This window comes from Phlebotomus papatasi, chromosome 2 (assembly GCF_024763615.1).
Source record: "Phlebotomus papatasi isolate M1 chromosome 2, Ppap_2.1, whole genome shotgun sequence".
NCBI lineage: Eukaryota > Metazoa > Arthropoda > Insecta > Diptera > Psychodidae > Phlebotomus > Phlebotomus papatasi.
In genome coordinates, this window is record NC_077223.1 from 33,303,918 (window position 1) to 33,330,194 (window position 26,277).

The 26,277-nt window shown below is 33.7% G+C and overlaps 2 protein-coding genes across 4 annotated transcripts; one reads left to right on the forward strand and one right to left on the reverse strand.

Moving 5' to 3' along the window:
- Window positions 1–1,654: 1,654 nt before the first annotated feature.
- Window positions 1,655–17,452, reverse strand: LOC129803547 (phenoloxidase-activating factor 2-like). 2 transcript variants are annotated; one of them, XM_055850189.1, is made up of 4 exons: window positions 17,280–17,452; window positions 15,826–16,052; window positions 8,246–8,591; window positions 1,655–2,446 (listed from the first exon to the last, which is right to left on the reverse strand). In XM_055850189.1, exons 2-4 carry the CDS (start codon window positions 16,042–16,044, stop codon window positions 1,761–1,763), a joined length of 1,251 nt encoding a protein of 416 aa, XP_055706164.1. In that variant the 5' UTR covers window positions 16,045–16,052; window positions 17,280–17,452; the 3' UTR covers window positions 1,655–1,760. The 2 variants fall into 2 exon arrangements, with proteins under 2 accessions (XP_055706164.1, XP_055706163.1); XM_055850188.1 differs by having other exon boundaries at window positions 15,826–16,063.
- Window positions 4,795–8,010, forward strand: LOC129803545 (uncharacterized). Of its 2 annotated transcripts, none has more exons than XM_055850183.1 (4): window positions 4,795–4,853; window positions 4,953–5,063; window positions 5,160–6,443; window positions 7,334–8,010. In XM_055850183.1, exons 1-3 carry the CDS (start codon window positions 4,808–4,810, stop codon window positions 6,398–6,400), a joined length of 1,398 nt encoding a protein of 465 aa, XP_055706158.1. In that variant the 5' UTR covers window positions 4,795–4,807; the 3' UTR covers window positions 6,401–6,443; window positions 7,334–8,010. The 2 variants fall into 2 exon arrangements, with proteins under 2 accessions (XP_055706158.1, XP_055706159.1); XM_055850184.1 differs by having other exon boundaries at window positions 4,956–5,063.
- Window positions 17,453–26,277: the final 8,825 nt, after the last annotated feature.

Genomic DNA, 26,277 nt, shown 5'->3' on the forward strand with positions numbered 1-26,277 from the left:
CCCTTTGTCAAGATTTTTTTAAAATTATTTTTAAGCAATAAAAATTTAGAATTTCCTATACGAGTATAGATTAAAAAATGTTGGATCTTTACATGAATGCTTACAGTATCATTGAAAGTCATTCGCTTCCTGATAAAAAAGGTGCGCTAGAACGTTCAGACATCCGCGTATAAAATATAGTTTATTATGGTTATTATGCTAAAGATCTGTGTGCGTGGCCCATAAATCTGAAATTACATTTGGCATTTTCCCAATGGGTTTTCCAGAATTATTACATAAGTTGGTATGAAGTAAACAAATTATTTCTCTTGCCATGAATTGTTTCTGATTCATTTTATTTCATTTGATAAGGAAAACATTAAACAAGAAAAAATCAGAAGACTTTTTTAAGAATTATGCCCTAGACACACTTACGACTTAAGCCGAGAGACGACTTAGTGGAAAATTATGGAAATGTAGTTTAACCATTATTTATAATATATTTACGCTAAGTCGTCTCTCGGCTAATCCTCATGTCTTTCAAGGCCCTTAGAGCCACATATTTTTAAAATTTTAAAACAGATGATTTTTATCCTGCAACGTATTAGAGCAAACCATTAGCATATACTGCTCAATTCTAAGATAAAGAATGCTTCTCAATTTAAATTAGGGGAGGATGGGACAGTTTCACGTACTCATGATTTTTAAAAATAAAAGAAGGGGTTATAAAAGAGCAACTAGTTGGATTCCTTTAACTTGAATACAATTCATAAATTGAGCTGCTTGGAATTGTCCCATCCTCTAATAAATATTCGCTTCACAACTTTTAAATTTCTATTTCAGTTGGGTTAATAATGCAAGCCTACCTTAAAATTTTCACCTTCTTACTTTTCCAATAAAATGTCTATCAGAAAATACGAATTAAGATCTAAAATTCGATTAAAATAGATTTAAAAAAGACATTGTCAAATTTCTCAGCCACTTATCTCAGAGTGTATCAATTAATTCGAGATGAATCAAAACAAATATTTAATTTATTCTTTCTTACGTGTTTTTTTTTTGAGTTCAATCATTTTTCGTTGTTCCATACGGAAGAGGTCGAAGAGGTAATTGCCCTTCCGATAATTCATTGTTATTACCTAAATATATTCTTTACACTTTTTGCTTTCGTTGAAACTGAAATTCATTGTTCTTTTGAAGGATTTCTGAGGAAAAAATCCGCCGATTTTAGGGGTCAATGAAATGAAATCTTTGTTTTCCATCTGACGAGACTGAATCAATTAATCCATTAAGATTTCAGATTGATATCTGGACATGTCGTTTTTCTTACAGATATTTCTGAAAAATGATGATCATGGATTTTCCTGATTGATAAAACCATTATAAAAAATTCCAACAGTTTGTCAATATTTATTTGAGATTTCCGTCTTAGATGAATTCCTGTGATTTCACATGTAAGCATGATTTGCGGCGTAATCTTCACTTTCATTAGCAATAAACTGTGAAAATTGCATGAATTTTATTGAGTAGTGGAGGTATACATTAGAGCTCAATGTGAGATTGTGAGTCATTTAAGTGGGAATGGTTGATCTTGATGGAAAAACCCCTGTTTGCTCGCGATGCGTGACAAAAATGGAGGGAATGTACCAGTTGAGGTCAAATCAAAGAATTATAATTCTGAGAGGCTATCATTTATTTGTATTTATTCTTTCTCTATAGACACAGTTGCAAAATTTATTAAAAGTAAAAAAGAATTGAGGAAAATTCTGTATTAAGGATATCTAGAGCTTGTAAGTGTTAGTGCCAAATCTCTTGAGATTCATCTGTTCGTCAATCCAATTGCGGAAGTGGGCCACGTTGACATAGACTCCAGGAATCTGTTTGTCCCCACAACCAATACCCCAGGCAACAATACCAGCCTGATAGTAGCGAGTAGAGCCGGGTCCTGAGGGGCATGACAGGGGAGATCCTCCGTCACCCTTGCATGTGTCCTTCATGGGCTCTCCACCGGCACAGATGAAGCTCTTGTGGAGTTCGAAGAATTTGCCCAAACGAGTGGTCCTCAGAGCATCCTGGCATGTGTTGTGTGGCACCACGGGCAGATCAATTTTCTTGAGGATCACCTGATATTTGCCCTCCTTCCCAAAGACATCCTTGCCCCAGCCAGAAGCATAGCAACGCGTACCATCGAAGTTGTAGTCCTGTGGAGGCAGACAGATCGTTTGAACATTCTCAGCGAGATCCACGGGTGTCTTGAGGAAGAGAAGGGCAATGTCGTTGAAGAGTGCCCCTTTGTAGTACTCTGGATGGATGACAAAGCTCTCCACTTCACGATCTTGATGCGCGAAGATCTCATTCTTAGTCTGGGTGTCCCACTCTCCGGCACGAATCTTGAGCACACTGGGCTGTTTCCCATCCACACAGTGGGCAGCAGTTAAAACAACTTGTGGATGGATGAGACTTCCACCTGAAATTAACAATATCGATCTTATTCTTTATGCATTTTTTTCAATTATTCAACACTAACTAAGAGAAATTAATTATATCTAACAGAGTTTGCTGAATACTAGGGTAAACTGTGATAGTAATAAACATGGGGTTGTTGTAAACACTGATATTTTATATCTACACACTGCTTGGACTTAAGTCGACCATTTCTTCAGTAGTCAAGGATCCCTGTAAGTATCTATGAATTAAAATGTGTCTCGTCCTCAGAGGTCCAATATCTAATTTTAAAAAATAACAGTGTTTTTAAAACTACCCCACGTTTACTACTACCCATATCTCCCCATAATCCTCCAATTCGATGGATCGATTACGGGATGGGCGCCTATATAAGAAAAATAATAATTCAAATTTTAAACTAGGGAAATGTATCCGTTCTTTAATTTTAAAATCTGGGTACTTTCCCATAGTTTTTAAAATAGGTGTGATTAGAAGGAATCACACCTAATATGAGTGCGATGAATTACAATCACATTTATTGAGAAACATAGGAAAAATTTAGTCATTACAAAGCTTGGGGTCGTACGAAGCATGGGCACTATTCCCTAAATTTCTCAAGCTGCTTTAATGACATTTCTGTATTAATACAATTTTAAAGAGTTAGTAAGTGTGCCAAATTCCGGCCAGATTGCAATTTCGGCCACCTTTTTTTTCCTCGAATTTCCATGAACTTTTAGATTTTTCATACTCTAGAGCAGAGGTGTGCAAGAACCGTTGAAACCGAATAAACGTCAAAATAAGTTTGTTCTGGTAGCGTTTTGACCATTGATGTACATGTTTCATTTGACATTTATTCGGTTTCAACGGTTCTTGCACGCCTCTGCTCTAGAGATTATACAATGCAAAAGAATAACAAAAAATGTGGCTTCGACAAACGAGATGACGTGAAAAAGATATTGGAAGAATTCCCGAAGGGCAAGGAACTATGTAACTATGTTAATGTAATTCACATTAATTGTTGCTGATATGTGTCCTAATGTGCAACAATCCACGTTCCATCGTGATATTGAGCAATTCTAGCAATGTGTCTTGACTAAATCAGCGATTTCGAGAGGTTCATGAAGTTTTTATTGAGCAACTTTTCACTTTAACTTCAATGTGAAATTCTCTAATGTGATAACTCCCTTAAATCAAGACTTTGACTGATATACTATTAAATATGCATAATTTTTATAATAGGGTCATTGCACTAAAAATTGTATTGTAATTAGTGTTTCCTGCAAAAACTTTATCAAAGTGAAAAGTCCTACTCCTATTCAGAATGTGTAGGGTATTGGTGAAAAGTCGGACAACCTGGAATGCAGAATAAATGATAAATCAACTTTTAATTCCATCTACGCTGTTTAAGCATGACAAAAAATCAAATTAATAATTTCCAAAGCACTGTAAAGGTGCACAATTCCTGAATTAGTACTATTCTAAATTGGTTTGTCCGATATTCCACACTGTGCGACATTCCAAAATTTACCTTACAGTGATTATGTGAATTAGTGATCTTTAATAGCAATTGGAAGTATAACAAAGAGTTAAAATATATTTCATTTAAAGATTAAACATTTTCAATAGGTTTGAATTTTGAGTTCCTTCATCATTCTCTACTTAAGTTGATCATTCCCGCCTTTATACTTCTACTTAACATTTTTATTTGAGAACTGCATCTTTACAGAGAAGTTTAGAGAAAATAAACTTAAAACCTTGTTGATTTCAACTTTTAGTGTTAGTTTGGAAATTTATTGCAATGAACCTACACCTTTATGCCCTAGACACACTTACGACTTAAGCCGAGAGACGACTTATTAGTGGAAAATGATAGAAATGTAGTTTGATGATTATTTCTATTTAATAAAATTACGCTAAGCCGCCTCTCGGTTAATCTTTAGGTCTGTCGAGGCCCTTAGATAAGGTAAAGTAAAAGAATCAATCATATACCATCATCAAACTTACTTAACAAGAAGTATTTGATATAGGTAAAAAAGACTGTTAGAATTTCCAAAAAAGTGATAAATGTTGGAAAGATTTTCAATAGGTCATGCAAACTATTATATGGTATTTCTAATCTTCAAGTAAAATTAAATAAAAGTTATTAGAAAATTCTTTCAAATCGATACTTCATATAAGTATTGCACTTTCCCTGTTGCTGTCCGTCTCAAATGGTTAATAATTTTGTGGTTTAATTACAAAAATTAATACCAATTGATTACTGTAAACAATTATGATTTTAATTATTCTCATTTTCTGATATTGCGCTCAAAATGTATGTATTTTGAATTCGCTATAAAAGTCAGTTAGGGAGTAATTGTGTTCATATCGTTGTGAGGTCAAAATGAATTTAGTTCCGATAATATTACATTGTGTAGTTGCTATTGCAGGTAAATATATTTAAATCTCAGAATTAGTTTACAAAATCTATTATATAAGTTATATAAACTCGGTGACTTTTGCAATTCATTTTTCAACAATTATTTCAGCAGCCTTAAGTCCTTATCGATATGGTCAAGTTATTCCATGTTTTAATCCACATCCTCCGCATAAACCTTATTATTACTATGGATATGGTTATGGACTGTATGACCGTAACGGTAAGCCACATCCTCCGCATAAAACTTATTACTAATATGACCTGTATGACCTGTATTGTAAACTACATCATCCGCATTTTTCAACAATTATTTCAGGAGCTGCAAATCCTTATCGATACAGTCAACATAATCCATGTTATCCTCCACATCCTCCGCATAAACCCTATGACTACTATGACCTGTATGACCCGTACGGTGGACCACATCCTCCGCATAAACCTTATGACTACTATGACCTGTATGACCCGTACGGTGGACCACATAAACCGCATAAGCCGCATAAGCCTTATGATTACTATGACCAGTATAGTTGGTACGGTAAACCGGGTAAACCAGATAAACCGCATAAACCAGATAAACCGCATAAACCTTATGATTATTATGACCAGTACAGCTGGTACGGTAAACCAGATAAACCTTATGATTACTATGACCAGTATAGCTGGTACGGTAAACCGGGTAAACCAGATAAACCGCATAAACCAGATAAACCGCATAAACCTTATGATTATTATGACCAGTACAGCTGGTACGGTAAACCAGATAAACCTTATGATTATTATGACCAGTACAGCTGGTACGGTAAACCGGGTAAACCAGATAAACCGCATAAACCAGATAAACCGCATAAACCTTATGATTATTATGACCAGTACAGCTGGTATGGTAAACCGGGTAAACCAGATAAACCGCATAAACCAGATAAACCGCATAAACCTTATGATTATTATGACCAGTACAGCTGGTACGGTAAACCAGATAAACCTTATTATTATTATGACCAGTATAGCTGGTACGGTAAACCACATCCTCCGCATAAACTTCATTCTTGGTATGGCGGGAATGGTTTACGCATTTTTAGGCGTCGTCCACATCATCCACATGATCTATATCGTTACGATTACCCTGACCGGTTTGATCTCCGTTATTATCGACGACGCTACCCCAATCGACGACGTGACTTTTATGAACGACGTCGAGGCTTTTATAATCAACGGTATGACTTGCATAACCGAATACGTGTCTTACAAGATCGACGATTACGCTTATATAAGAGAGAACACGACTTAATTAATCGACTATGTGACTTACATCATCGACGACTTGAGCAAGATCGACGACGTGTCTTTTATGGTCGACGACGTAGCTTTTATAATCGACGACGTAGCTTTTATAATCGACGACGTAGCTTTTATAATCGACGACGTTACTTATACAGTAGACGTAATCACCCATCCCGTAGACGTCACCCATCCCGTAGACGTCACCCACATCATCATCATGGGCATGGTCATAGTCATAGAGATAATAGATATAGAGTTCCACTTATGCCTTGATAAGGTGTATATGTTGGACGAGGGTCATACCACGAAAACGACCGTAAGTAAATTAAATATATTTGGTTTATGATACAGTAGAGTCTCGCTATAGTCCATATTTGGTTTCAAATTTGACACTTGGGTCGCACTATAGTCCATGTAATTTTTTAAAATTATCAACGATTTTTAGTATTGAAATTCCTCGACAGCTTCCACTTTCTTTGCAATTGTGGTACTTGTCCTCGCTCTATTCATTATGGATCACAATTACCACAACTACTTAATAAAGTTTGCCAAAAATATTAAAATAATTATGCATGTCGCATACTAAAAAACATAACCTAACTTAAAATCAGTGTTTTGAAATCAACGGTCGATAAATTGTGGACTATAGAGCGATGGCCTATAGAGAGTCTCTACTGTACTTTCATAGCATATTACAGTAGAGTCCCGCTATAGACCATCGCTCTATAGTCCAAAATTTATCGACCGTTGATTTCAAAACACTGATTTTAAGTTAGGTTATGTTTTTTAGTACGCGACATGCAATGTTGTCATAATTATTTTAATATTTTTGGCAAACTTTATTGAGTAGTTGTGATAATTGTGATCCATAATGAAGAGAGCGAGGACAAGTACCACAATCGCAAAGAAAGTGGAAGCTGTCAAGCAATTTCAATACTAAAAGTCGTTGATAATTTAAAAAAAAAAATGACATGGACTATAGTGCGACCCAATTGTCAAATCTGGAGCCAAATATGGACTATAGCGAGACTCTACTGTACATATTATGGGAAGGCTTTCAGGCTTCGAACACCCTTTCTTTTTTGTTCCATATTCACACTAATATGGAACAAATATGAAATGTTCGAAACCAAAGTGTGTGCGAATCCTGAAAATCATCTCCTACTAGGAATTTATTTGTAAAACATTTTATTTTTTATTTTTCAGTCTGAACACCGTCCTTCATTATTAAAATTCAATTTTACTACCATAACCTACCCCAGCTGACACGGAAAGACTATTGCAAACTACAAGTTACTAGGGTAAGTGTGCCAAATTTCGGCATAGTTGCATGCAAGCGCCAAAGTCTTAAGTTTGAAATGTAATATTTTTAAAACAAATTGATTTTTTTATTTCTTCTTCTGAAAGAGTGTTGCTTGGAACCTTGTAAAAAGTTTACCGTCTTTATTTACTCTAAAATCATTCTTAATTTATTTTAAAATGAATAAAAATGTAGACATAGCTTTGGTTTCCTATTTCGGCCACCCTAATTCTCATAGTTCCTTGCCCTTTGGGAATTCCTCCAAATGTCCTTTTCACGTCATCTCGTTTGTTGAAGCCACATTTTTTGTTATTAATTTGCATTGTATAATCTCTAAAGTAAGTGATAACTAAAAATTCATGTATATTTGAGGAACAAAAAAGGTGGCCGGAATTGCAAGCTGGCCGAAATTTGGCACACTTACCCTATCTGTCATCGTACAGCTTGGAAGTTTATATCAGTTATAATAGATCTGTGAAACAATGCATAACTTAATATTATACTTTTATGAAAATTTTGGTGGCTGAAATATATATGTAACTGAAAATTAATTTAGAGTTCGAACAATAAAACTTCTCGAATGTATACACCTGCTAAAACTTGATGTACCGGTCATATTAAGAAAAAAAAAGCTGACTGACTTGGATAATCACAATATTAAATAAGAAATATGCAAATGAGTTTGTTTTACTTGTAAAAAAAAACTGGTTATTCAGACACAAATACTTTATGCTAGTTTTTTTTCTGATGAACAATCCCCATCACTTTCTTTTTCAATATTGAAATTAGAATGAATGGCCAGAGATTTGGGTACTCACCACATTGATAGACATTGAGAACTTGAGAAATGGCTTGTTCCTCCTTGAGTACCGCAATCATCCACGGGAATTCACCATATTGTGCCTCATTGTCCTTGTCTCCGGTGATTCGGAATCCAATTCCATCTTGATTGCGATTACCGCATCCTTCACGGATCTGAACTGGTGGCAAAATCGGTTTCGTCTGTTTGTCCTTCACGGCGCAGCATTTTTCAAAATAGTCTGGGCATGGACGAGGTTCATCCTCCACATCAATCCTGATATCCAACAGACCATCACCATCTGTGATGATATTGCCATCCTGAGAACACAGATAGTATGCCACACATTCGCCTCCATCGCATGTCTGCAAAAGAAAGTCATTGTTGAAGCTTTAATGGTCAGTCTTTTCATTTAGAGGTGTGTTAATGAGTAAGTTAAAGAATTCCTCATCTTGGCTTGTGTTTTGTCTATAGAATTTCAATGACAGAATTGTTGAATTACTTGGAAAAGTGATTTTTTTTAATACACAACTTAGAAGTTTAATATAGAAGTTCAAGAACGTTGAAGAGCAAATGGATTAAGTCACAAAAAATGACACGAGTGAGAAATGAAAAATAGATGAAATAGACATCTTTTTGTTGATCTTCAGAAATGATTCATGCCATGATCACAAAAACGTTGATTTAAACATTTTTGAAGTATTGTCAAACCGACATAAAAGAAAAGTTTCACGTTTTCAAACAGGGGCATGACGTTTCCTATGTTTCCCATATGTTTTTAGCGTGCCGAAAGAACTGTTGAGTTTATTAGGTATTTTCTGTCATTGTAGAATGAATTAGCAAATAATACAAATACAAAATAAAAGCCAATTTAATAACGAAAAGGCAACCGAAAGCTCCAAATTGGCAACCTACGTAGTTTTGGAAATATCTCGTGAAATGTCTACGAAAACAGGAAAAAAAATTACACTAAAACTAATTGCATTTTTTAGAGCTAATGTCAGCCCCCTATTTTCAAATAATGAATGATGTTTAAACCTTAAAGAGAACGATTGGGTCATAAGGTTTTAAGGGGTCAGAAAAGCTTGATAATTTTCTTTCTTCATTACTAAATTAGGAAAAAAAATAATATTCAAGGAAAAATTTTTACCCAATTTTTAGGGAACGAATTAAGGCTCTTAAAGGGTTATACGGGCTTCAGACGTAATGCCGGCTTCAGATTGGAGGTTTAGCCCAGTTCCAGAAGGTCTCAAAAATCTAAATAACAAAGCAATTTTATTGATTTTTCAAAATCTAATAAATCATTTGCCCTTAATATCCAATCCTAAACAACAATTTCCTAAAAAATCATGTCAGATAAGGAATTAGAGGAGTTAAGTCAGATGGCTAAGTCTTAGGTCTGAAGCCCGTATAAGGCTTAGCCAAATGGCTTAACTGCTCTAATTTCTTATCAACCATGATTTTTTGGGAAAATTTAACTTAGAATTGTATTATTAAAGATAAATAACCTATTGGGCTCTCAAAAAGCAATTAAATTGAACGCTATTTAGAACTTTGAAACCTACAGAAACTAGGCCAGGGGCCCATCAAGCCTAATAAGAAGTGAAGCTACTTTTGACTTTTCCTTGTAAAAATTTTGCAGCCATTGCACCGCAACTTAAACAAATTTGCTCATAGTTCTTGAATTATTTCGGCGAACATTATGAAATATGTGTTTTTAGAGAGTTTTTAATGCACGATTTCGAAATATATCAGACTGATAAATCAATTCTCTTCAGAAAAAAACTTGCCAAATGTATGCAAAAATGTACGGAAAAATGAAATCTCGAGAGGCCCCTGACTAGGCTAAACCTCTAGTCTGAAGACCGCTCTATACGAGGGTATCGCTTATTAAAAAAACAGCATAACTTTCTTTACATATTTTTCGACAAAACAAAAGAAATATTTAATTCGAGCTCTTAACCCTCTAACAGTATTTTCCTTAATATACAAAAAAAAAGTAGTTAAATAATTTTGTCTAAGGTAAGATAATTAATGGTCCAATACACTCAAAAAACCATCCGTTCTTCATTATCTCTTTTCGTTTAGGCGCCAGGTGAGAATAAGGTAAAGACCGCCTGAAGATGGTCATTTATGTTTAATGGCTTCTACACACTAGAGAAATTTATATCCATATTGAAGCAAATTCTATGCGCTTGTGTAGGAAAATCTCTTCAATGTGGACATAAACTTCTCTAATGTATATAGAGGTCATTAGAGGCATAAAAAGACTGAAATGTTTTTATTGAAAAATAGTGTACAAATAAAATAAATTAATTTTGAACGTTTTTAATGGTTGAATTTTCTATGATTATCTAAAAAAATGACAATTTTTAGGAAAAATCGTTTAGAATTTTAATAGAATAGGCCACAGAGGTCAGCTATGAATATGCCATTTCCTGACTTGAAGGTACTTTGAAATGTATTGCTCATCTTCTGGTTTTATTTCACGATCTGGGGCATTAAAGTTCGAAATTAAATTAGGCAATTCATCATTACTGTTGGAGACTGCTTCTTTATCAATTTCGCTTAATTCCCAGAAATCGACCATTTTACTCATTCTGGGCATTATTCGTGTCATTTTAATTATTTTTCATGATTAAAATTTTGCAAAACAATAATATATTTTACCGAAAAACCAAAACCAGTAATTTTTGAAAATTTTACATTTAAACTAAATCGATAACACCGTCCACAGGCAGCGGTCTTCCTTTTTTTCTTTTTAAAACTCATACTTTCGACTTATATTCTGATTCGTCGAAATTATGAAAATATTTGGCAAATTAAATGTGTTATATATTTCGAAATGCGTCTATTGAGTTTTATGTCCAAATAGAATGTGAAAAATATGCTTAGAGTATGTACAATGTCTTTATGTTTAACAACTTTAGGTTTGTGGAAATGAAAATTACTTTACATCCACTTTATTTGTATAATGCTATTACTTTAAGTAAAATTACTCAAACAAAAAGACTTTTAATGGTAAAATGGATATTTCGAATAACCCAAATTTTGTCTCAATTTGCCCCGTAGAAATTACGTTGGTATCACAATACCCCTTTAAGGTTTTTCTATTCTCTGGGAAAGCTTATTTATTTTACAGATCACTAATAGAACTCTTTATAAAATCAATGCTCAAGAATATATCCCAGACCTCAGAAAATTCTTATACAGGTTCCTAAACTTTTGGGATAGTGTCCTAAAGTGAAACTAGAAAAAAGGGACAGATAATCCTAACCGGCTTATGTAGGTGAGATTCTTAACGTGAGCTAACTCGGAGTGCATGCAAATTCGATTTGGAGCTGAAGTTGGGAGACGCCATTCAGTTATCTTGAATCAAATTCGTGAAATTATACAAATTTTGTATTTAAACCAAAATATCAAGGATTTGGATGAACTGACAGAAAAGTGATATATGGGTGAAATGTAGACCAGAATGTTCTCTATAATTTTGCCGTAGAACTTGAACTCATCGATTACTCAGAAGCCAAGATAAGCGAGGTTTTTTGTTTCTTAACTTGTTTTTTCACCCAGAGTGCCCCAAGTGTTCATTTGTTGAACTTCAACTATATCAAAAAATTGTTATATTTTGCGGGACTTTCCATTTAAACCCCTATTTTAAGTGTCTTGGTGGAGTAGAGGCAGTCAAATTGGCATCTGAGTGATTTCAAAGCGTTATTATTGGAAAAATCAATTTTTTCACACTTAAACGGCAAAATCGGAGTGATAGCGTAGTCTGAGTGGAAAATGATGTATGGACGAAATGTAGAGACAAATGTGCTCTACAATTATGTTGAAGTAATCATCAAAATCGGTTCAGCGACAGTCGAGATAATTGAGGTTATGTGATATTGAAATTGGTTTTTCGACTGTGGCGCCCCTGGTGTTGGTCCCACGAAGTTCAAATATTCTAGAAAGTTGTAGCATTTGGTGAGATCTTTCGTTTAAGCCCTCATTCATCAAAATCGGTCACATAAAACCGGAGATATGATTTTTTGAATTTCGTGAACTTTGACCCCTCATATCTCCGGTTCTGTTTTAACCACAGCGCGCATACGCACCATTTTGGAAACGTCCTAGACTGGACTACAACATACTAAAATTTCATTAACTTGCACAATGCCGTTTTTGAGAAAAGTGACTTTGAATTTCGATGAATTTTGACGCTATCACAGCGCCACCTGTGGTGACTTTTTGAACTTCCATCTGAAAGTGCTCATCGAGACGAAACCAAAAAGGTAAAATTTATGTCGCTATGTTAATTAGAACCGGAGATAGAGGCCGGTCAATGTTCGAACTTTGACCCCTTATAGCTCGGGTCAGGGGTTATGGATCGACTTAAGGTTTTTTTTGTTTGATAGGTATAATCAACGGCTACAACATACTAAATTTTCAGCCCGATTGCATAAGGAATTTTTGAGTTATTTAACTTTAAAGATTTAAAAATTTTCTTTTTAATAATAGCGCCCTTAGCGGTGGTTTTATGAACTTGCGATGTTAGAAGGGGAAGTGGCATTTCATGAGAGCTTTCCAAAAAGCCCTCATTTTTTAAATTCTGACAATTAGAACCGGAGTTATGGCCATTTTAAGAAATTTTTTTTGGACCCTTATAGCTCGGGTCAGGGGGGTCGGGGGACCTTAAGTTTGGTATTGATGGAAAGCTCTAAGGCCCAGCTATAACATACTAAAATTTGAGCCCGCTCGATGCCATAGGGGCGGAGCTATTGAGAAAACAAAAAAAGGGGGGTCTTCAAAATGGCGGAAGGAGGGGTGGGGGGTGGGGGGTCAATGCACCATGTTGCAATTTTCATACGATATTTAACCTTTGCCGAAAACCGCAAGTCAATATCTTTTTTAGTTTAGGAGCTATTAAGCTCCAAAGAGCGGCCGGACGGCCGGCCGGCCGGCCGGGAACGTAACTTAGCCCCCCATATATTCGTGATCAGGAAGTGGCGAAACACATTTTGGCCAAGTTTGAGCGCGATCGGACGACATGAAATTTTGTTAGGATTATAGTAGGTGAGATTGTTAAGAATCTCACCTAATAAAAATTTGTAACAAAACAGACTGACTCTTCTTGTGTTATGAATGTTCTTTCGAAATTTGACATAGAAAAACATTTTTTTAATAATTTGTAGGGGAAGGCTTTCATGTTCCGCCACACTCTAGTTTCGAATACTTCAAATTAATCGAACCTATCAATAGCAATATCTTTTAATACCTAGTCCTAAGGGCAGAATCACATTGATAGTAAAATGCTCACAGTATTTCGTTAATTTACGCATTTTCATTGCAATTATTACGCAAATTTTCCATTACCGTATTACCTCATCTCATACTCGGTGGCACTAGGTGAAAATAATATAAGAAAATTGAAGAAATAAAACGAAAATTTGATAAACGGTCAGCAAAAAAAACAAATGTAAGAGAAATCACTCACTCAATTTTTTTTGCTCATCGTTTATCGCATTTTCGTTTTATTTCTTCAATTTTCTTATATATTATTTTCACCTAGTGCCACCGAGTATGAGATACGGTAATACGGTAATTGAGAATTTGCGTAAGAATTGCAATGTGAAAATGCGTAAATTGACGAAATACGGTGAGACTACGGCGAGCATTTTATTGTCAATGTGTTTCTGCCCTAAGTCACACATTTCTTGAAAAAAAAATAAGTCAGACTCGTTAAAGGAATATGGAATAAGATATGAAATGATCGAAGCGAGCGTGTATGCGAAATCTGAAAGCCTTCCCCTACAATTTTTTAAAGGGATAATGAAAGCATTTCTTCCAATAGTAGCATTTAATCCATGATATTTAGGTTCAAAGGAATATCTTGGGCGAGAATATGAGGTGTTTTCTTTAATCTAATTGTTCCCAGATATATTAAAATTTGATATCCCAAAAATGATACTAAAACACTTCTAATAGGTATCCCTTTCATCTTACTTGTATAGGGGGATACGAAGTGAATTTAATAGGGTAAATTAAGCTAATTCAAAACCTGCTCCAAATGGAAAGTTTTTGCCACTCCAAATGGAAACGTCATTGTTTTCACGATAAATACAGTACTACATTATTATATTTACATATTTTCTATACCACAGTTTCATAATTTAGTTAATTTTGCTCCAAATAAAGCGAAAATCCATTCATATTCACAAATTTTAATTTGTTAATTTCTCAGAAGAATTAAAAGTGTATCTTTTTACCATCGAATTTTTCATCGATCGACCATGTTTTCCAATGAAAAACACAATGAGGTGACCGTTGTTTATACGTTTCGTTTAACATTTATATCATATTTCTGGCTAATTTTAGTTAAATTAAGTGCTAATCTTTATTGTTAACGCTACGTGAAATTTTCAAATGAAATAATTATCTATTTCGTGAACAAAAAGGGTTTTTCTGAAGTGTCTGCAAATGCTTCAATAGGAAACCCCGGAAATACGATTTTTTTTGGAGAGATTTTCTTATTGTTTTAGATAGGAAAGTAGAAAAGACCAGGAATAAGAAAGAATCCTGCACTCAGGAGTAACTCAACAAGGTTTTGGAAGCCTTTCGTCCCGGTTTCACTTACACTGTTTGTCTCCAATTAGAAACTTTCCCTTGTCTCCATTTGGATTAATTTGTTTCCAATAGAAGTATTTTACACTCGCGTATTTTTCTTGTATTTAAGAAGTTTTCAAATTATATTTAAAGAATTTTCACTAAACAGTAACATTCTAGAAGAGTCAAGGAGCAAATTTATGTAATTCTTTCAGAAAAAATATGAACTTAATGTGTTGAATTTTCTGTGAAAGTTAAAGCGTCTGGAAATGGTTTTGAATTAGGACATTAACTCTAATAAAACATTTTTACTGAAATTGCTCATACAGTAGGGTCTCGCTATAGTCCATATTTGGTTCCAGATTTGACACTTGGGTCGCACTATAGTCCATATCGTTTTTTTTAAATTATCAACGGCTTTTAATATTGAAATTGTTCGACGGCTTCCACTTTCTTTGCGATTGTGGTGCTTGTCCTCGCTCTCTTCATTATGGATCACAATTATCACAACTACTCAATAAAGTTTGCCAAAAATATTAAAATAATTATGACAACATTGCATGTCGCGTACTAAAAAACATAACCTCAGTGATTTGAAATCAACGGTCGATAAATTGTGGACTATAGAGCGATGGACTATAGCGAGACTCTACTGTATATTTTTCATTTTTCAGAGTTTCGATGAAAAAACTGAAATGATTAGAATATATTGATCATGTTTGTGATCGATATGTGTGTCAAATTTGATTAAGTACTATTTCTTAGATTATTCTGGTATTATTTTTACTCTATATTTCGATTTTAGCTTCTTTTTTCTTAATTTTTGCTGTTTGCAAGGGCACATTGTATAATGGCCTCAAATTAAATGCGACGCGTGTGCAAAATTGATTTGTGAGCGTGAAATCAATCGTACGGTCAAGGTTATGAGAGAAATCTCTGGGGTTTTTGGTCTTGTCACTGGTCACTGGTCATTCATGCTAATGAGGACTTTCTTGTATATCTCACACCCACCTGAACTGGTTTATCCGAAGGAGTCGGAGGCTGCGGTTGCCGGGTTGGTGGGCTTTGTGTTGGAGGTGCTGGTGTTAGTACTTGATCCTGGCCACCGATTGCCGGGGTTGAGGTGAAGATCTGCTTAATTAGGTCATCTAAACTCCCAGTTTCACCTTGTGCATTCAGTCCAATGATAAATGTCGTTATCAGCAGAAAACTTAGCTTTAGTCGTTGCATTTTGCAATCTAAAAATGCCCTGGAGAAGATTTAAAGAGATTTGGCGATCAATTAATAGCCGGAAGTAACCGTCCGTCTAAATTTTAATAGACTTCCTCTAAAATGGTTAGTCACTTGTTTTTATCTTGAATATGAAGAAAATTTTAACCAATGGGATAATGAATAAGAGATGATCTTTCTATTTTTGAGAATTTTTTTTTTAAAGACGTAAAGTGTAATATTTTACAACGACAGTACCTATATTGAAACAATTTGTATCTATTGCTTTTTTCTCAATATCTTTCCTTGATTTTTTTCTGTATTTGTATGAGTATTTAACGAGAATCTTATGTTCTTTTAAAATTCTATCTGGTGGAGAGTATATGACGGGTTCATCATTTCCTCAATTGATGATCAAGTTTTGCAAGAAAAGTTTAGGAAACTCGATTTCGGTTGATATTTTCTGGTAATGCGTTAGACGTTTCTGAATGAGTTTTAAATGACAATATAGAGACATTTTGGACTAAATGACCCAACATTCTTCCGTTAAACCCTTAGACTAATAAATCATAAAATTACATGATTTTTTCTAAAATTATATTTCCTTTTAAACAATCAACAATATTAATAAATACTTCTTGTGGATTTTCCATATTTTACTCGAGTTTCAATGGATTTTCCATAAGGTATTATCTTTCTCATCGCGGGATAGCCCCTTGTATATACAAAAACCTGTTCCACATCGCACGATCAACAACTTTAGTGACCAAAAAGATAAAGCAAATATTGCATGAAAAAAAATCTTTTTCTCATTCCATCTCTTCGCAATTGACCACTATTTATTTTCGTTTGTCAATTTTTCAATTATTTTTAATGTGGTGATTTCTGGGAAAAATCGTTCTACTTGATGATATTCAAGGTTTATCTTTTGGAGTAAGGTGCCTCTCTGCAAAAACTTTGATTGCGTCGCACTAAGACAATTTCAGCACTCAAAAAAAGGTTGATTATTCCATTGAAAGTAGAGTTATTTTATTTTTAACAACAATATTTATGTAATATATATTTTTTGCCGCTTTCTTACATATGCACAATTCATGAGAATGATCTTAAAATTTGACCTTTTGCTGATAGTAAAACATTTCTCAAGTGGAATTTAGAAAAAATATGCCCATTAGAGATTAATCGAGAAATAAACCCAGTTCTTCAGCAAAATTATAACCGTGTTTAGGATTTTCCAGATTTTTAGCTTCACTTACACAGTCAGGATGTTTATTATCACACAAATTTGCAGAGAAAAAAGTAACGAGGAAGTAAATTTTTATATTTGAGAGTGAAAACTATAACTTGGAAGTGCGAAGAGGGGATTGTCTGTCTGAGACTGACCAACCGATCAGTGGGAGACAACTTGAACGACTGACTGAAATGCCGAGAATCATCAGCAATTTTTCCCACTCGGCAGCTTACAAAAGCACCAATGTAGTGATGTGCAGGTATATAATTCGTTGGAATTGTCTACTTGTATCTTAAAGCCTCTTGGGCTTTATAACAAAAATGTGTCAATCTTTCTATTTCTATTCTAATTTTTCTTTATCTTTTTGTTTTTTTAACAATAAATAATAAGGAGAAATTTATTTTTGGTTACTAATGCCTTCGACACACCTTTTAGGTCCGTATAAATTTATAAAATCAAAATTCGCGTCCCTTTCTCTTTCAAAAGATTTGTATAAGTCTATCTCACTCTTCGACTGAACTAAATTCAATTTAATGTGATGTTCAAAAGAAGAAGAAGAGTATGAAAGAGTAGGAGTAGGACGACACATGCAAAACTTTTAAGTAAGAAAAAGATGTAAATTTTGACTTTATGAAATTTTCCTGATCTAAAAGGTATGCCGGAGCCATAAACTTACAGATTGAATTTCGCTTAGCAAATAGGGTAAGATGGGATAATTTGGAATCATGTCTATTTTGGAATTTTGAGATTTTCAACCTATTTCAGATGGCCAAAGAGAAAAAAAATGAAACCACGTAGAAATACAACACATTTCGAGAATAGGGGAGACTGGGGCAAAAAGTCACAAAACGGATATTTTATTTTTTTACAAAGTAGTACTCGAACGCCCCAGAAATTTCTAATTAGCGCAGTTCTCTAGGAAATTTACCGCTCTACAACTTTGTGAAAGTAATTTTCCTCTATATTGTAATGAAATATGTTTATCGAGCCGTTTTCTTAAAAGTAATTTTGTGACCATTCTCAAAAATGCTGGGGCAAATAGTATTAAGCATGGGATATTATCATATTTTGATTGGCTTTGTTACGGGATTTCCGTAAATAAAAAAAATACCTAGATAACATATTTTCATAGTAAATTTATTCCTCCACATCTTTGTAAAACACCGTTTTCTCTATCTGAACGATAAAAACGCTTTTCAAACTATTTTAGAAAAAAAACACACACACAAAAGACTGCAAATTGTATGACCAATGCAAACAACAAGCAGCGACACATGGTATTGACGTTTTTCTTGCCGTGCGACATCATAAATTGTTTCGGTTTTTCTTACTTTTTGTTCCGTACCTTTTGTTACTTTTTACCCCAAGTGGTCGTTTTTAATAAAAAGATTTCTTGGGAGAAAAATCTTTGTAAAATTCTAAAATAGATAGTGGTTTCGTATTCAAAGAATCCAAGTCATTTAGGAAATAATCATCAGTGCATACATTTTGAATAATAAATAGGTAATAATTGATATATTCTTCAAGAAAATTTTTTTAAAAATAAGGCTAAAAAATTTTGATATTTTTTATTTTCTAAATTCCTTGTTCGAATTCGAAGAAACATACAACATCGAAGAAGGTTTATGGAAGCTATTTGTGGTAAAAATCTTAAGCCGCTATTTTATTTATCTTGGAAGATATTGAATTTTGAAATTTTCGATTTGTGACTTTTTGCCCCAGTCTCCTCTACTTCTTTGTTGGTTTTCCCTTTTTACCATCTAAACCTGTTAGGAAATCTCAAAGTTCCAAATTAGACACACAGTAAAAAAGATTAGAAGGATAATCTCTGGTTTGCTTTTGTACCACGCTTATTTATTTTTTTTATTTTATTGTGCTTACACTCGAGTCCTTTTCAAGTAATTATATGTTTTGCGTTTATGGGGCCATCGCCGTCTTAGCGTTGATGACCAACCTCCGGAGTGAAAACGGTGGAAAACTCCTTCATAAGTTGTATATGCCAATCATTCATAGGATACATAGTTATATGACTCTTGATATATGACATAACAACATTCCGTAAACACCGTTATGCAAAATTTAATACCGGACCTCGAGGGATAAGTAGCGACTTAAAATTTGAGTAATTTTGTGTTGTCGCTACTGAGTTCAGTACTATGTTAGGTAAAAGATTAAATTGTAAGATTAAAGTTTAGAAAACTTGTAAGGTATTATTATTCTTGTAAAGTTACTCTTGTATTTCAGCAAAACTCGTAATCTGAAAATGTGTAATTTAAATTTTATGTAATTTAAGGGGGTCCGTGGTGCAATTGGTAAGAGCGTTCGGTTCTTGGGCGGTGTGACCACTGGGCCTCGGCTCGACTGTCACTGTTGTGAGTTCGAGTCCCGCTCAGTGCAAATGATTGAAGCGTCTGTATGGACATTTTTGACGAAACATTGTAAAATGAATAATAAACTTGTAAACTGAACAATGTACAAAATGGCAATAAAAGCCCGGTACATCGAAATAAATAAAATAAAAATTTTATGTAATGGTAAACTGTGTAACGAACTTCGAATGATTACACAGTTGTGTACATTTTCCTACATATTTCGTGGGAAATTACACAGTTTTCAATCAAATTGTGTGCAAATTACACAAATGTGTATCAGTACATACGATTACATGTTTATGTTAAATTTACAATGAAAATCATGGTGAAGTAGCTGATTTTTTTTTACTGTGCACGATTCCAAATTACACTATGTTACCCTGTCGGTCAGCTTTAAATTTCGGCCACCTTGAATGTATGTAACTCCGGCCAAGCAACTAAATTAATTAAAATTATGGATTTAATCTTCAAATAGTCGACGATTTTTTCTTTTAAATATTTATTCGTTTTAGAATATATTAACACAAAAATCAATAAATTTTGGGTATGATTTGATTTACAATTGTGTTATAGAAATTTCACAGCAGAAAGACTTGTGGTTTGTGGTCCTTACGCCTTCTTCACAGTGTGAATGGTGTGAATGCTTCTTCCATGTTCCCGGAGTTTTTGGGCAGAGGCGATGCGTTTTTATTACGTTTTATCACAGTGAAAATGTCTTTTCTAAACTTTTTGAAACTTTTAGATCTTTGCACCGGGCGGGACTCGAATTCACAACACTGTGAATCAAGCCGGTGATCTATCCACCCAAGAGCCAACGGTCTTGTCCTTTGCGCCACTGACTGAGATCCCCTATGTTAATAATGAATAGTTCCTTAAATTCCGACATTTTCTGAGCGCCTCTTCGGAGAGGTGGTGTTTTACTATTTCGGCAACATCTTTTACTTCCAAATTTCTTTTTTATTTGACTTTTTTTTCAATTTCAATTTCCATAAAAAATATGTTGTGAAATGGCCAAAGAAAGAAAAAAAGCTTCGCCACATATAAGATTTTTTGCATATTTTTAAGGAAAAATTTTATATTGTATTGTATTGTATTTTATTACCAACATGTAACAGATGGGCCTTTGGACCTTACAATAATTATTTTTATTAATTCTATAATTGTTTTGTAGAGGTAAATTGCATTACGTTTAGGCCCAGTTGTAATCGGAATATCAGAATAGTTAGACCATTTACTACATTTCGAAATAAAATGTGCTTCTTGAGTCATTTTCCAAATTTTTATTCTTATTTTATCTTATTTATCTTTATCTTATTTTATCTTTTCTTATTTTTTTTTCTTAAATGAAAAAAAGAACTAGATGATATAGGTTCAGATTAAAATCCCAAAAGCCAAAATCTGAGTTCCAAAAATCCGAATACCAAAAATACCAATACCGAAAGTACGAAAGGGTCAAGATTCCGAAAACCAAAATCCCAAAAGCCAAAAATATAGAAGGGGTCATGATTCCAAAAAGCTGAAATCCTGAATGGGGTAATATTTCGAATAGCTAAAATCTCGAAAGCCTAATTTTTAAATGGGCCAAAAATCCGAAAACTTAAATCTTGGATGGGCCAAGTTCTAGAAAGGAAAAATATCGAATGAGCCAAAAACCCTAATTAGTTAAAATCCCGAAAGCTTTAATGTCGAATGGGCAAATCTCGAAGGTTTAAAACTCGAAAACTAAAATCACAAATGTGTCCAAGATCTACAATAACCTAAAATCTCAAAGAGGCCAAAATCCCAAAAAGCTAAAATCCAGAATGGGACCAAATTTCGGAGGGGTAAAAATCCCAAAAAACAAAACCCCAAATGGATCAAAATCCTGCATAGGCAAAATCTCGAAAACCTGAATCTCGAATAGGCCAAAACTCTAAAAATCAAAATCTTGAATGTGATACGGGCTTCAGATCTAATGCCGGTTTCAGACTGGAGGTTTAGCTCACTTCCCGAAGGTCTCAAAAATCTAAATAACAAGCAATTTTATTGATTTTCCAAAATCTAATGAATCATTTGCCCTTAATATGCAATCCTAAACAACAATTTCTTAAAAAATCATGCCTGATAAGGAATTAGAAGAGTTAAGCCAGATAGCTAAGTCTTAGGGTCTGAAGCCCATATAAGGTTTAGCTATATGGCTTAACTCCTCTAATTCCTTATCATCAGGCACGATTTTTTAGGAAATTGTTGTTTAGAATTGGATATTAAGGGCAAATGATCCAATAGATTTTGAAAAATCAATAAAATTGTCCCTTATTTAGATTTTTGAGACCTTCGGGAACTGGGCTAAACCTCCAGTCTGAAGCTGGCATGACAATCTGTGACTTTTTGGCTCAATTTCCCTTGCATTATATTTTTTCTGTAATTTTCTCTCCAGAATGCGGTAAGCTTTGCCTTTAAACACCTATATCAAGAACTACGCACACACTTGTTCGAGTAGTAATTAAATTTGGATTTTCATTATTCGAAGTTAATAATCAATTGATTACAAAAATACTTCAGTAATTTATTGCCCTTGATATGTTACTTTGAATTTACTATTAAATGATAATAATGTTTATATCGATTCCAATAATATATAGTGTTTGAATTTGGTACACGTTACTCCCAAGAAGAATTGACGCTCTAATAAAATATTCATATCGTTCATATTTTATCGTGTGATTGGAATGAAGTTTGTTCAGATAGTAACATTACTTTTTCTAATTGTTACTGCAGGTAAGTAAATTTAAAATTTCTTCCAATTCACATAATGACTGTTTGGGTTCTAGGGGTATTTTTCTCTTTATCTGTGTTCATTAATTTTTCCCAGTGATTTGTAAAAAAGAAATAAATTTAATTCCGCTTCATTTCAAAATTTTTAATCAATGATTTTTTTTAAATAACCTTCTTCTAAATAAATTGAATTGCACCTTTTGGTGAAAGGATTTTTTTTATTTTCCTTTTGACTATTTTGAGGTGCCAATTGTATAAACCAGATCCATTTCTGTGAGAATTTAGGTTTATATTTAAAAAAAATTTAATTTAACTCACCATATTTGATTTTTCATGGGCCCAATTTAATTTTTTTCCTGATTAAATATTTATCAAATAAGAAGTTCAGCATACGGATTTAGTAACCTTATAGCCTCTACACACTAGAGACATTTATGTCCATATTGAAGAGTTTCTCTTGCACAAGCGTAGGGAATTTGCTTCAATATGGACATAAATTTCTCTAGTGTGTAGAGGCCGTTAAGCAACTATTAATTTTAAGTTGTTGAGAACAATCTGACACAAATTTTTTTTTAATATTTTGTGTTGTTTTACTTTATTTCAGAAGCTGCCCCACAAGTTATGTTTTTTAGAAGAAAGGGTCCAATAAAGTGTTCAGACAATATATTTTTTAAAGGATGTGTTGGCCTTTTCATGGTAGCTGATAAGTTGTTTTACAGTGATGGAAGAAGGGACATACTTATTGCTGATCATGTTCGCCGCGAATATTTTTATCAACCTGATTTGCCCCTTCCCGTTCCCAGTTGGTAAATCCACACATTACAGTATGCTTGACATGAATGCTTAACCTTATCACTGTTTCTTATGGGAAATTTATACACAAACCTTACACTTGTTCGCCCTCAGAAATGCAGGCATGTAAAGTATATGTATAATCTGTATAATTATCCAACATGTATTCTTGTAAACATGGGCGTACCCAGCTAGGGGCAGGGGGGGGCAGCTGCCCCCCCCTAGAAGCGTCAAAAAAATTCAAAAACAAATGAAAAGTGAAAAAATGTATTTATACAGCAAAAAATTTTGTTTGACCAGTAAAAAATCCAAATCCTTCCAAAAATGGGCCTAATTTTTCAATTCATAAAGATCGAAACTTTCATGAAAATTCTATTGCTTTTAAAGTTGTAAATTTAGTTACTTCTCAAATTTGATGTTTTACTGCTCATTTGTAGAGGGTTAATACAAAAATGAGCTTATAAAAACTCAAAAACTATTAAAAGCCAAATTGGGGGGGGGGGGCAGGACAAGGCTCTTATCCGTACTGTACTATACATTCAAGAATTAAAAAAAGTGTAAAAATAGGCAAATATTTCGTAACTATTTTTACATTTTTTTCTAACGTAATTTCGGTAACAAATTTATTCAGTAATATATTTTTCGAAAAGAAGGAAGTTGTCACGTAATCTTTTTCACATATTTAAAGGATATTTAAGAATTTATAACGAACGCCTAAAAATCCACAGAGAAAGTAAAAATATAGTGTTAGGTTAGAATATGTTTTAGAAAAGTCGTATATTTTGGCAGTAACGGTTCACCATATAAGAAGAAAGCAAGTTTCTTAAAATGATTCTACCGATTATTTTTAATAATCTTCTTCTTAATGGCCTATACACATTGGGAACTGTTTTCGTTAAAAATTGTATTTTTGACAGAATTTTGACGTTTCCACCTAGAGAAGTGCAGAAAATTTCCTTCTAAAAAGCATTTTTTTTTTTGAAAATTACTCCCAATGTGTAGAGGCCTTAAGACATCTTAAAAACTCGAAGTGATGGACCTCTAATTTCCTCGGGGGATATGTTTAAAAAAATCACCAAGGACTCCGAAAGTTTATTTAAAGCCATAAAGGAGCAGTCAGACGTGAAATTTAAGAATATGTAATTAAAGCTGAGGTCGTATATTGACTTTGAACTTTGATCTGTTGAGGGTCTATATGCAGGTCAAAAAGACTGAAAATAGCATATTTTCTAACTTTTTTTCTCAACATAATAAAAAATTTATTTAATTCAAGCTCCTCTATAGGCATATAAAATCATAACATGTAATTGTAAACTATTTTTTTACAAAAAAAAATAAAAATTCGACCGTTAGGATCTGATTGTCGGAAACGTTTATTAAAAACACATACTTTTCGTTAGTAACGATTACATAGAGTAGAGTCATTTGACCTTAAAAACCGTTTTTTTCCTGTTAGCAGATGAGTTAAACCCGTTCTTGAACTTGAGGACTTTTGAAAGAAAGATTAAATTGGGTTTTTGGGAAAATTTAATACATAAATATTATTTTCGGCGTATTTTTGTTTCGTCTTGCCAAATAAATTGTTATCAAAGCAACAAAAAATCCATGGTTCAAGTTAGTTTAACTCATAGTCTAATAAGAAATGTTTTTTTTTACGTTAGATTAATCCACTCTGAGTTATCGTGACTTCCGAAAAGTTTTTCTCAAAAAGACGTTTCCAAAAATTAGGTGCCAAGTTCCAAGAAGTAAAGGTTAAATCGGTTAAATAAAAATTTAAATAAAATGCAGTTCAATTGTTGTATTTATACATACTTAAGGGCTTTAATTAAAATACTTTTATTATACGTTGACAAAAATGAAAGAAAACATGCTGTTATTAGGCTGCATGATCCATGTAACCCATTAAGGGGTTACGTAGGTCAAACTGACTAAAAAAGCATATTTTTCTCTAATATTTTTACAACATAATAGAAAGTTTATTTAATTTAAGCCCTTAGGCATATAAAAGCACAACATTTAAAGTATATTTTCTGAAATTTTCCTTTAAAAATTCTGCTGTAGGGATCTGATTTTCGGAATTCGTAGACCATTATGAAAAAAATTACTTTTCGATGGACAAGATTTCTTGAAATAAGTTCATCTGAAATCCAAAAACCAAATATTTGCTGTTAGCTAATGAGTCGTCGAGAAATGAATAAAGATAGGTGTAGGGGAAACTGGGGCACCACCAAACACGGGGTACCACCAAACACTAATTTTTATTTCTCAACTACTTGGACTATCTCGACCATTTCTTCAGTGGACAAGCATCCCTATAGTGACTATAAATTCCTATAGGCCTTATCCTCTGAAGTCTAATATCCTATTAAAAAATCGCAGTGTTTGGTGGTACCCCGTGTTTGGTGGTGCCCCAGTTTCCCCTAATAGTAAAAATGCACTGTGTTATACGGATCGGAAGGTGCTTTATCAGATGTTTCTCGGGTAGTTGAACTAATGGAATGCATCCTTGCTGTAGTTATTTGGTAAAAAGTTGCGAATTATTTCTAAAAATTAATTTTCTGTTTGGCCAATAACATGGGAGACAATGCACTAGTCCGAGGAACCCTGATGATCGTTCCTTAACCAATACCTACAAATTGGGCATAGGCTAATCTCTCGTGAAAAGTAAAACCAGTTTGTATATATATATATAGATACTTTTTATCTCATTTTATTTTTTATGTTTTTTTTTTCAAAATAAAAATTATGTACCCCCCCCCCCGCCAACAAAATTTTGAGACTTAGCACCCCCCCTAAATGAAATCCTGGGTACGCCCTTGCTTGTAAACCTTAAATGTAGTCAATAAGAAAATAAAGGAAAGAGACAGATGGGACAGATAATTCTAACCGGCTTATGTAGGTGAGATTCTTAATGTGAGCTAACTCGGAATGCACGCAAATTCGATTTAGAGCTCAAGTTGGCGGGGACACCATTCAGTTATCTTGAATCAAATTCGTGAAATTATACAAATTTTGTATTTAAACCAAAATATCAAAGATTTGGATGGAGTGGCAGAAAAGTGATATATGGGTGAAATGTAGACCAGAATATTCTCTGAGAAAAAT

What these genes read in the sequence shown, in the direction of transcription:
- LOC129803545 (XM_055850183.1), top strand. Translation starts at nt 4,808, where the DNA reads ATGAATTTAGTTCCGATAATATTACATTGTGTAGTTGCTATTGCAG. An exon ending in TTGTGTAGTTGCTATTGCAG is followed by an intron (nt 4,854 to 4,952) that starts GTAAATATATTT and finishes CAATTATTTCAG; the next exon opens with CAGCCTTAAGTCCTTATCGA. An exon ending in TGGACTGTATGACCGTAACG is followed by an intron (nt 5,064 to 5,159) that starts GTAAGCCACATC and finishes CAATTATTTCAG; the next exon opens with GAGCTGCAAATCCTTATCGA.
- LOC129803547 (XM_055850189.1), bottom strand. Translation starts at nt 16,044, where the DNA reads ATGCAACGACTAAAGCTAAGTTTTCTGCTGATAACGACATTTATCATT. An exon ending in CTTCGGATAAACCAGTTCAG is followed by an intron (nt 8,592 to 15,825) that starts GTGGGTGTGAGA and finishes TTTCTTTTGCAG; the next exon opens with ACATGCGATGGAGGCGAATG. An exon ending in TCTCAATGTCTATCAATGTG is followed by an intron (nt 2,447 to 8,245) that starts GTGAGTACCCAA and finishes TGTTAATTTCAG; the next exon opens with GTGGAAGTCTCATCCATCCA.